Source organism: Phyllostomus discolor, chromosome 6 (genome assembly GCF_004126475.2).
Source record: "Phyllostomus discolor isolate MPI-MPIP mPhyDis1 chromosome 6, mPhyDis1.pri.v3, whole genome shotgun sequence".
NCBI lineage: Eukaryota > Metazoa > Chordata > Mammalia > Chiroptera > Phyllostomidae > Phyllostomus > Phyllostomus discolor.
In genome coordinates, this window is record NC_040908.2 from 145,954,479 (window position 1) to 145,966,619 (window position 12,141).

At 35.2% G+C, this 12,141-nt stretch overlaps 1 protein-coding gene across 4 annotated transcripts in view; it reads left to right on the top strand.

Annotated features, from left to right (window-relative positions):
• Positions 1-5,899, top strand: part of QSER1 (glutamine and serine rich 1) — a 69,985-nt gene extending 64,086 nt beyond the window's left edge. For all 4 annotated transcript variants that reach the window (XM_036029200.1, XM_036029201.1, XM_036029202.1 and 1 more), the window contains 2 exons: positions 633-728; positions 2,173-5,899. In XM_036029200.1, the coding sequence (XP_035885093.1) occupies positions 633-728; positions 2,173-2,313 (237 nt within the window). In that variant the 3' untranslated portion in view covers positions 2,314-5,899. The remainder of the gene's footprint in view (positions 1-632; positions 729-2,172) is intronic.
• Positions 5,900-12,141: the final 6,242 nt, after the last annotated feature.

A 12,141-nucleotide genomic window follows, 5' to 3' on the forward strand; every position in this document is an offset into this window, starting at 1 on the left:
AAAGAAGAGATTCATTCATTCTTTCCAGAAACATTTTTTAAGTGCCAATAATATGCCAAATACAGTTCTAAATACAAGGAATATAACAGTAAAAAATGGTCAAAATTCTCTGCCCTCGTGTAATTTATATTGGGGTATGGTGTATATAATAAATAGAAAGATATCCAAGTTTAGATTTTTTTTAAAGTTATAAAAATATAATTGCAGAAGAATTTGTATAGAATGATACCTTTGCATTACAAAATTAGCATTAATGTGTTATACATGGGGAAAACATGGAAAAATATGTAATACTGTTAACCTTGTTTATCCCTGAACCAAAAAATTATAGGATTCTTTAACTCTGTAAGTCATCTTATATGTGTGCTGTTTAAACTTTTCTATAATGGTTAAGTATTTTTAAATAGTATATATTTATACTCAGGAAAAAAGTGAAGATTTTAAAATGCAATTTAAGTTCTTATTTTAAATTAAGACTCTTATTAATAGTAGCTTATTAATACAGACTAATATCTGGCCATACAAGTCACTTTTAAGATTGCTATTGAGACTTTGATCTAGTATTTTCTTAAAAGTATTCTTAGCTAAGATGCTTCATGAAATAAATATATCTATAAACTGTTTTCTTATAGGAGTTTGCTGTTGATCCAGAGAAAATACAGTTATATTCTTTGTATCATTCACTCCATCATTATAAGTACCACGTTTACCTGATATGTAAAGATGAGGTAATTATTTTTTCATTTAATTTTTAAAACAAATGTATGTTTTTCCAAACTTTAAGGAGACTGTAGCTAAAGTATTTTTTAAAGATTTTATTTATTTATAGAGAGAGGGGAAAGGAGGGAGAGACAGAGAAAGAGAAAAACATCAATGTGTGAGAGATATACATCCATTGGCCTGCAACCCAGGCAGGTGCCCTGACCAGGAATCGAACCAGCCACACCAGCCAGGGCTGTAGCTATAGTATTTTTTAACGTGTTAAAGAGAATTGTTTAAAAGTGTTATGTGTTGCCCTGGCTGGGTAGCTTGGTTGGTTAGAGTGTCATCCTGATGCACCAAGGTTGTGATTCTATCCCCATTCAGGGCACATACAAGTATCAACCAATAACTGCATAAATAAGTGGAATAACAAATTGTTTTCTCTCTCTCCCTCCCCTCCTTCCTCTCTCCCTCCTTCTCATTCTCTCTCTCTCCCTCCCCTTCTCCCTCTCTCTCTCCCCCTCTCTAAAATCAATAAAATAAATTTTCCAACTATAAATAAAAGTGCATGTGTCTATATTCTCCTGTAAATAACGACTAGAAGATTGTTCTGAACCTGTGTTATTTATTGTGCTCAGATTAATCTAAGGCTCTCCACCTCTCACATGAGCTATAAGTGGTAATGTTTTCAAGTTGTTAGTGCTTTCTTTACATTGCCATACTAAATGCAATTTTATTGTATTTTCTCCTTTCATAATGTATGTTGATCCTATTTTCATTCAGTTGAGTCACTGCCGGTATATCACTGTCTTCCTTATCACTAAATTGGCCCTATCCCACTTACTTATAGAGAAATGGGATTTCTGTGCCTTGGCATGAAGAAATGATAGTTAAAATTTAGTTGTAGTTTTTATGAGAGTATCATAATTTAAGTTGCTCAGAAATTATGTATGACAATACCACTTTGTGGTGTTTAAATGGTTGTAGACAGTACTACCTTTTTTGACCAGCACTATCAGTTTTTTAATTTAAAAAGGTTAAGTTTACTCAAAGCTATAACTGATATATTTCATCATGGTCTGCTACTGGAAGATGTTCATAAATCTAACCTTTACTTAGCAAAGAAAAAAGCAAAGGTGGTCATGCAAAATATGTTGACTGTTTTTACAATATTCTGAAATGAAGAACTGACCCAAATTTTGTCATTCTGCTTTTAACACAATTGAAAGGAATTGAGAATGTTTGAACCACTTTTCCTAGCCTTTTTCCCTGCCCCCATGGGGCCAAAATGATAGGACTGGACTTCATCCAGTTTTAATATGGAATAATTATTCTCCATGGATGGATTTTTTTTTTTGAAGATCAGTACTACATGTTCTCTTTTCATTCGGGATATAGAAATAGCAAGCCCTTATGGGGAGCTTATAAATTGGTAGGTATAAGCTAATGTGGCAATTCTCTTTATTTTAGATCTCCTCTGTGCAGAAAAAAAACGAAGATTTAGGACAGGAAGAAATTGTTCAACTTTGTATGAAAAATGTAAAATGGGTAGAAGACCTATTTGAAAAGTTTGGAGAACTTCTAAATCACGTACAGCAGAAATGTTCCTAACATTTCCATGAAAATTCCATCTATTTTATAGCACTAAAGAAATGGTGGAGGGTCTAGGGCCTCAGATAATCAAATGTCAAGCAGTGGCCTTCTGCAGGCACACCTGCTTTGACCTTGGAACTTGCTTGCTTGACCTCTGCTGAAGGACAGTGGTGCTGCCAAGGAAGTCAGTCCTTCGGAAATGGACCTACACCCCACCGCATTTTTATCCTAATGAATGATTTTTCTATTTTGTAATCCATTGGGTAACTGAGTTTTATTTTCACAAATGTTTTTTGACAAATGATGAAGCATGCACTAAATATAATTTTTCTTAATTACTAGAGAGATAACACTTAAGTAGCTTGATTATTTTTTCCTGACTCTGACTAAACACCAGAATGAAAGAAAGGTGGCAGAAATCATGTTTGTGTTCATGTCTGGCCACAAAATGGAAAGTATTGTACAATATGTAAACAGATCTGGTGTGCTGTGACATTCTATATCATCAATTTAGAATATAAAATTCAGAAACTGCATTCTGCTTTATGAACTCCTTTTACTCTTAACATGTTCAGGAAACTGGATATGGAATTGGTGCAATTCTATAACTGCTTTTTGTGTCAAATTATATTGTGATGAAAGAAACAATGACATACTATTTTCCCTATCTGAAAGAAAAGTATTTTCCTTTATACTGTTTTTCCTTTGGAAAATTTTTCAATTGTACATTTTATTTCACTAATAGTTGTATTTTTCACAAGGAAAATATGATTACAATTATGTTTGATGTATCTGTACTACACTTTTCATTATTTTCAGTAAATCTTATTTAGTTGTATATTGAATTTCTATTGTGAATTCTATCTTGAGGTAACCGTTTTTGTTTATACAGATTTGCTTCAGTGTTATCCAGAATATGCATTCAGTACTAGAATTAGTTTAGCTTTATAATGGGGTTGTGTTAGACACTGCTGTAATTTTCTGATTCATGAAAATAAATTTCTTATTAAACTAGCACTTGATTAACTGATTTGTTGAAACAAAAATCTAACCACCTTATACATTTTAAAGAATAAAATTTATAACTAGACTACATGCAGTGTTAAACACAGCTTACCCGACTTTTAGAACTGGAAGTGGTAGAGCTCTCCTTTCGGTGCCTTTCCAACCTTTATACGTGCTATCATAGCTTTCTTAGTGTGCTAGCTAGTGTGTCAAGTACTTTAGCTGAGACAGTGAATGTATTACGTTCAACATGACCTTGTGTTTTATTTGTGTTTGCCAACAGGATGCCTTATTTGTTTGAGAAAAAGATGTACTAGTGTCCTTCTAAATGATCTCCTTTTTTAGGATTGTAAAGAGGTTGTTAATCACCATACTTTTGTTTATTTTATCACCATTTAGTGCCTTAAGTCCTATCAAGAAAGCAGTGTTACTGCTCAATGCCCAAATAAGACCTGCTTATGTGGCTGTTGCTACTGTCTTAATTTTGAGATAACAGGCCAACTTCTTACAATTAAAAACCTCAGCAAACTGGCAAAGAACTGAAGGTGACATGTGACTTGATTTGAGAATAAAACATTGTAGCATTGAGTGAAAATGAATATTTGAGTTAAGCTTACATATTTATTTATGATGGTTATCTTTTTAAAAGCAATAATCTTGAATTCAAGAATCTTTGTACCTGCCTTTAGACAAGATACTCAATAATCAAAGTTTCTCTCAAGGGTTAAATGTTTCATTTCTGAAGTTTTTTAACCTGTTTAGGCAGCTTATTTTTAAAACAAAAATAACCTATTAGATTAATTTTGCTAACTCAAATAAACTACCAGCAGTGAGAGATAAACTATCAGCAGTGAGAGAATCGTAAAATTAATTTTGCTAAGTGTAGAAGAGTAGGAAGCAGCCATATCTCTTTCTGGTATTGACTCTGGACAGAACTGGTTTCTTTTGTTTCCAAAGTGCAGAGTAGCCAACTACATGTCAATGTAGTGTTGTAAGTATACATCTTTACATTACTCCCCCAGCTTGCTTGCTTGAATCACTGATGGTTTATATATTCTTAAAAGCCATCTACATTTAGGTAACTTGAAGTACATGCTTGAAATCACTAGGCACATTTTCTTCATGATAAGGCCCATGGAAAATAGAGATGTTTCCTGCAGAAAAATCACCTGTTTTCTTTTCAACCGTAGTTGTCCTAAAACTGTTTGCAGTTGTATTAATCTTAATGAAATGAGTGTTTTCATAGTATCAAAGGCCAAGTCTGGAATATGGCCTGGAGAAGACTACATTGTTTTGCACCACCTTCTCTCATTTTATCCATATAGCATAGGCAAGGACATCAAACTTGGGCCTTAGGGGAAAGTAGGACAACCATACGTAAGTCCATCCTTTTTGAAGTTGAATAAATATCTAGCTGGTTAGCATTCACATTCCTTGCCAAGGAGTTTGGAATTTACATAGAAATAACGTTAGGTTGTAGGCTGAGTTAAAGAGGGTAAAGTACACGTTGTTGCAACCCAGGAAAACATTTTTAAGAAAGCTTAGATTTTTCTAACTACAGATACCTGGAAATAATTTAATATAAAAAGTTATATGTTGGTGTTTATTTATAGTTCAGATTAGTGGTGGGAGAAGTGGCCTAGAAAACATTAGAAAGATGGAAAAATCTTAAATTTAAAATGGCTTAGAAAATGTTCAGGTTATCTTCAAGTTTCCAAATTTAAAAATGAAAATTATAGGTGATTCATACATTATTACTATTTTCAAAGCTTTCCTCATATTTTTTGAAGTCTCCCTTTTCTTTTACTATACCTATTTATTTTCATCAGAGCAGCTATTTTCCTACCATGACTTTGGAGATAGACCCAGAAAACCAGTACAGCAGCAGGGTTACTGAATGAGCTTTGGGTCCCAAAAGTTTCTTCAAATGTATAAGTTGTGAATTTTATTGTATTTGTAGAATACAATTTTTGTTTTAACCTGTAGTTCCATCTGTTTCTACAAGTGCTTTTGAAATAGAATGAAATATCCCAGGATAACTGCTTCCGTGTCAATTGCACTTGATACATAAACTGCACGAATGGACAGTGTACACTATTGGTTGTGCATTAACCTACTTACATGTGCAGCTTTTGGCATCTGTGTTCACAAATGCATGTTTTTGCAAATCACCTTTATTTATAAGTGACAATAATTGAAGTTAAGGATACAAAGAAACCTGCATTTGTAGTCCAGAGTTTTAAGTGGTCCATAATACAATGTATGGAAATGTGAAAGACAATTTTGTATATTTGTTTGTTACTAACTCAGATCATTAAAATGAAAACAATTTTTTAAACAACAAAATCAGAATGTTTTGGGGTTTGGTCTATTTTTTTAAGAGTTGAAAACAGGTATTACACAAAAGCATCATCATGTTACAGATTTATCATACAACACACATCAGGATGTAGAGTCTTAAAGTTTTAGGTATATATGGTATAGGACTCACCCATGATTTTCTCAAATTCAGTCAATATTGATGAATTATATACTACCCCCAGCTGACAATAACAAAATATTTGAGTTTGTGTTAAAATAAAACTTTTTATGCCCTGGCTGACACAGCTCGGTTGGTTTGATTCTCAGTCAGGGTACATGCCTGGGTTGCGGGCCAGGTCTCCATCGATTGATGTTTCTCTCTCTCCTTAATGTTTCTTGCCCTTTCTCACTCCCTTCTCCTACCTCTAAAAATAAATAAAATCTTTTTTAAAAACCCTCTTAGCCCTTTTCTACCTATAAGTGTGTATAAATCCATTACCTCACCTAATTTTTATTTGAAAATAAAACAAAGCTAAAAGTAATTGCTAATGTCAAGATATAAAAAAGGAGTTCCTCCTGACCTATTTCAAGTAAAAATATTGTCAGCATATTTGCAATGTTTTAGTTAGTTTTGATTGTAAAAGCACTTATTCCTTGATTTACTTTACAAAGGTCAAAACTAAAGATTCAGTGTAATCAATGATCTCTATCAAAAAATGTTTTAAAATTCGGTAACATTCCGGTTTTGTTTTCCATTTGGTTGCTGAAATTGCTGTTCATTTTCAGTATTTCCCAGAAAATATGTTAGAATATAGTCATTATTTATATTATCCCTATGCAAGCCTAAATGATAGAACTTAATATGACACTGTTTTGTTAATGTCATGTGGTTCTTTTTATTAGTATTTTTAAACATACTGTGTATCCCAGAGAAACTCTAAATTCAGTTAAACATGACTCTTCTCAAGGAAGATGTGAAAGGGGATACTGCTTCTCTTTGTTTTCCGTGTGGAAATATTTTATCAGTAGAAAAATAAAGATATTCACAACTGTTGTTTTTTTAAAAATGTCAAATACAAAAAATTGTAAAAAAAAATGTATAAGCCACACCCTACTAGGTCTTGGCATCAGCCTAACACAAGCTTTCAGCTCCCAGTATGGGAAGCGTCACAAGAATAGGTATTGTGGACTTACCCTTTTCTGTAGTGTGGCTTTAAGTAAATTCCTAGATTTCAGAGATACCTATGTTTAAATAAAAATTATAAAGCACGTTTTAAAGTGACAGAGAAACTATCTGGATTATTGATCATTTTAGGGGATGTATATATATCTGTTCTTCAGAATGAATAATTTAGAGCTGACTGGTTTCAAATAAAAGGGAGATACAGTTACCTATTAGTCTATTGTCAAACCTTATCTATTTTGTGATGTCAATCAGGAGTCAAGAAGTTACTTTTGCTTTGCAAAAATAACAAGTTTTACCTACAATTTACCTGTGACACATAGAAAGTTTACTGTTTATATCCAAGCCAAATACAAATGTTCTTTTAATTTAGCTTCTTACAGTATTTAGATAGAATAAGACAACAGTGATAATCATTGAAGATATAGAATAGAAAATAATGGATGTGATAGAAAAATTACTTTTCTCTTGTCCTTACCCACCTTCACAACCTTCCCATAGCTTTTCATAGCCTTTAACCCAAACTCTATCATAGTTTACAAAGCCCTTTATGGCACCGTCCCTCCTCCCTACTGCCCTTCTTCCTCTATGAACTTTTAGTTCCTTAAATGTGGATGTTTTCTCTTGCCTCCAGTGTTTCATCTTCCCTCACCTGAACTATTGTTTCATCTCTTAATTCCTCAAATTTCACTTTAACATCACTTCTGTTAACCAGATTAGATTGTAACCCTCTGGACCAAACAGGTGCCCTGTGATTCCTCCGATGGAACGTTTACCTCTGTGGTGGTTGCTTGACTGGTGCTCTCTCGCACTCTGTCCTACCAGCTCCTGATAGTAGGACCCATGCGTGTTTTGCTCACTACTGCATTCCCAGTATCTAGTGCAGTATCTGGTCTCATTAAATATTTGATGAATAACTGGATATAGGAAAGGAAGGTTACAGGGAACATTCATAAGGTAAAACAGGAAACTATTCAGTAGGTTTTTGTAATAAAAGCATTTAATGACCTTAGTAAGCAATAGTGATTCTAACAGGAGAAAATATCAAGACCAAGAGTTTGTAAAATACCAAAGTTGCTGGTATTTTATGAAAAAAGTGAAATGTAGTGGCCATCGTATTTGACATTTTGTCCTCATGCAGACAGAGCCCAGGGCCCAGGATTTTACATTCCTGACCTGAGTTTGGGACTCTCCAGCGAGAATAATTAGGGAAGAAAGTCCCGGTATTATAAGTAAATGGCTGTTTCTGGTAGATGCACTCATTGTGAGAAAAAATACTTGCAGGAAGGCTTCTTTTACTTGGGGAAGTCAGGGAAGGTTTCCTGGAGGCTGTAATGACTAGTCCGAGCCTCAGGTTGGCAGGATTTTATTATAAACAGCTGGATGAATAAGATGACGTAATATTTAGTTTGTATTCAGGAGAATGGTTTCTGCTTTTGTTCTGCCACTAAACTAGTTCTATTCTCAGGCATGTTGTGTGAAACAACCTAGATGTTTCCCATCCTCAAATTTAGGCAGCTCTTAAACTAGTAATGTCCTTGGCAGACTGGAATGTTAGGCGAAATGCAGAGTGGTTCAGTTTGTCAGCACCAAAAAAAATAAAGCCGAATAGTAAGAATGGAAAGGACTTACCACATTATTTACTTTTATGAACTTGCAAGACTCTCAAAATAATTAAGCACCTATTTTACAGTGCCTAGTTCATGTTGTGACTAGTGTAAGATTAATTAGAAACATGTCTGATATCAACAGTTAATTATGGAGTACTTGAGGTCTGTATTCAGTTAAGTCATCTATCTCCAATAGCATGTGTTTTACATGATAGGCACTTAATAGGACTATAGTTAATAGATGGGTAGATATATAAATAAGAGTTTATTTGGAATCAATGTGGTGTTTGCAAGGTGGTTTCTAAGTATTTCAAACTGCCAAACTGTCAGTGATCCATCCATGCATTTCTGTCTTTAAAAGAAAATATCTCTTACAGTACCCATTTTTTTTGCATGGCACTTCTTTAGTTCTTCTCACTGTGCTTTTCAGTAGACCAGAGTCTATTCTCTTGTTATATTTACAATTTCCATTTAATCTATAGAAGTGAATGGACTATTATCAGAGAGCAGGTGTCTTTAAGCAGTGAAGCAAGAGAATTCAAAACACTAGCAACAGACTAACAGAGGGAACCTGGCTCCAGAATGGATTTTTTAAATTAGCTTTGTTTACATACAGTCTTTCTCGATGACTTAAAAACTGCTAATAGGCCAATCAGTATCAAGTCTGTTAAATGCCAGTCCTCCACTGGGTTTATTATTATAAGATAATATTATTTGACTTAAGTAGAAGTCAGGAAGTTAGGGCTTTTTCACAGCCAATGCTAATGCAAAAGCACTGACATTATCACAGCAGTTTGCAAACAATTCATTATCAAAAAGATTTTGCAATAAAGTACCATTCACAAAGCACTGTGAAGGAAAAACTTGTTTTTTTAAGTATGCCCATACTGCTCATGAATAAACACTGCCATTCAAATGAGAAAGGTGAAAAGCCATCACCATAACTGGTAGTTGAACACCACTATATTAGCCGTTATAACAAGATGTGATCGACTAGGTGGCTACAGAAAGTTTATTTTCTCACGGATCTGGAGGCTAGAATTCCCAGATTACAGCAGTCAGTTGCTGGTGAGAGCTCTTCCTGGCTTGCAGGTGGACTCTTTCATGCTGTGTCCTCAGGTGGCACTGAGAGCAAACTCTGGTGTCTCTTATAAGGGCACTAATCCCAACATGAACCCCCCCATGACCTTATTTCATCCTGATTACCTCTCGAAGACTTGTTTTCCAAATACCACCACATTGACAGGGTTTCAAAAATGAATTTTGTGGAACAAAAACATTCAGTCCATGACAACCACTGAGTTATCAACTGTGGCATAGAAAAGCTTAAAGCTAGCTCTGCACACAGTCATCGTGGATTGGCTTAAAAAGATCTCTCTGGTCTATCCAGAAGCAAAAGCACAATTTATATATACACCTGTCTTCTGCTGTAAGATTTTCAAAGGTTCATAATGAATCCCTTCACATATGGGTCAGACTTGCCACTGCCCATATTCTTTGAACTAAACAAGGCAATATGTTGTCAGTTCCTAAATAAATCTTACCTTTTCCAATTTCTGCCTTCCATTGTCATTTTCTTGGTCCAGAACACCATCAGTTGCCAGGACTGCTATATGACAACCAATGAATTACTATCTCCCCCTTTCCCATCTTGCTTTCCTTCTGTCCATTCTGCACACAGCAGTCAGTGATTTCAAACACCTGATCATGTGACTACTCACTGGAAACCCTTCAATGCAGTCTGTTGTTCTTAGGATAAGGGCCAAAACTAATGGTCACTTTCATGATGGGGTAATAGGGACCACATATAGCTTTCTACCTTAAGAAGCATAAAATTGCCCTGACCAGTGTAGCTTTGTGCGTTGGGCATCATCCCACAAAGCAAAATGTTGCAGGTTCAATTTCAGGTCAGGGCCTGTGCCTGGGTGGTGGGCCCGGTGGACAGTCTGGGTGTTTCTGAGAGTCAACCAATTACTGTTGTTTCTCACACATCAATGTTTCTTTTTTCTCCCTTCCGTCTCCCCTCTCTGTATATATAAATAATTTTTTAAGGATAAACTTATGAGGTTTTTAAAAATTCATGCCCTGGCTAGTGTGGTTCAGTGGATTGAGTGCCAGCCTGTGAACCAAAGGGTTGGCTGTTCGATTCCCAGTCAGAGCACATGCCTGGGTTGCCAGCCAGGTCCCTAGTAGGGGGTGGTGAGAGGCAACCACACATTGATGTTTCTCTTTCTTCCTCCCTTCCCTTCTCTTTAAAAATAAATAAATACAATCTTTTAAAAAAAATTAACTATAGGCAGCACTCTGGACAGATAGCTCAGTTGATTAGAGCATCATCCTGATATACCAAGGTTGTGAGTTTGATCTCCAGTCAAGCACATTACAAGAAGCAACCAATGAATGCATAAATAAGCAGAACAACAAATCATTATGTCTCTTTCTCTTTCTCAAATCAATTAAAGATTTTAATTAAAAAAAATAAAGACAGCCCAGGACAGTAATCCTAAAAGAAAGGAAACAAATAAGTTGAGCCCCATGTCTGCCGTAGCTTACTGCCTGTCATTTCTAGGCTACATACAGAAAGAGTAAACTAAACAGAGCCTGTAGGTCTTGCTAAATTAAGGAGATAAACTTCATGCTTTGGGGAGGCCTAGGCAGCTAGAACTTGCAGAGTAGAGTACCAGAGAGGAGAGTGATGCATAAATACTGAGTTGTGGGGATTTGCAGAGGGTTCCCCTCAAGACTGTAGCTAAGTACTGAACTGACCGGCATACTTGTAGGAGAAAACTACCAAGGCCAAGGAAAGGACCACCATCGAGTCAGGTACAATAATCCTCTGAGCTCACACAGGGACTACTAGGATTCATGTTCCCACCCGAGATTGGAAAGCTTTCTAACACAGGGTACCAGCAGAGTACTCAGAAGATTGTTGTCTCACTAATGTGACAAAATTGGACCTCAACTAATGGCTGTACTGAACCCATCTAAAAAAGCTTAAAAGCAAGACTGAAAAAAAAAAAGCAAGACTGAAAAAGATCATATTGTTTCTTAGTCACTTAATTGCATCCAGAGCAAAGCCTAAAAATATCTAAAGGAATACAGAGAAAAATTCCACACCCAAAAATGTAAAATTCACATTGTCATCAAATAAACAATTACTAGGAATGCAAAGACTCAAGAGAATACAACTCACATAAAAAAAATCCACAGAAACAGACCCAGAAAAGACAAAAATAAAACTAGTACAAAAGGATTATGAGGCAGCAATTATAAATATATACATTCAAAAAGGTAGAGGAAAACATAAGCAAAACAAGGAGAGATGTGGAAGATAAAAAGGACATAAACTGAACTTTTAGAGATGAAAACTACATTTTTGAGATAAAAATATACTGAATAGGATTAATATCAGATTAGCTATTTTAGAAGAAATGATAAGTAAACTTAAAGACATTGCAATAGAACTATCCAAAATGAAACAGAAAAAGATTAAAATATTACTAGTGTATCAGTGAGTACTAGAATAATTTTAAGCAGCCTAATATAGAAATAATTGGAGTACCTGAAAGGGAGAGTGGGACAGGAAAAACATTTGAAGAAATAATGGCTACAAAACAAATGAGCAAAATAGAACCAGAGACATGGAAATAAAAAACAAACTGACAGTGGCCAGAGGGGTGGGGGTTGGGGGAAGGTGGAGAGGACTGAATGTGGGGGCTAGGGGGTCAGTAGGGCAGGGGAGAGTAA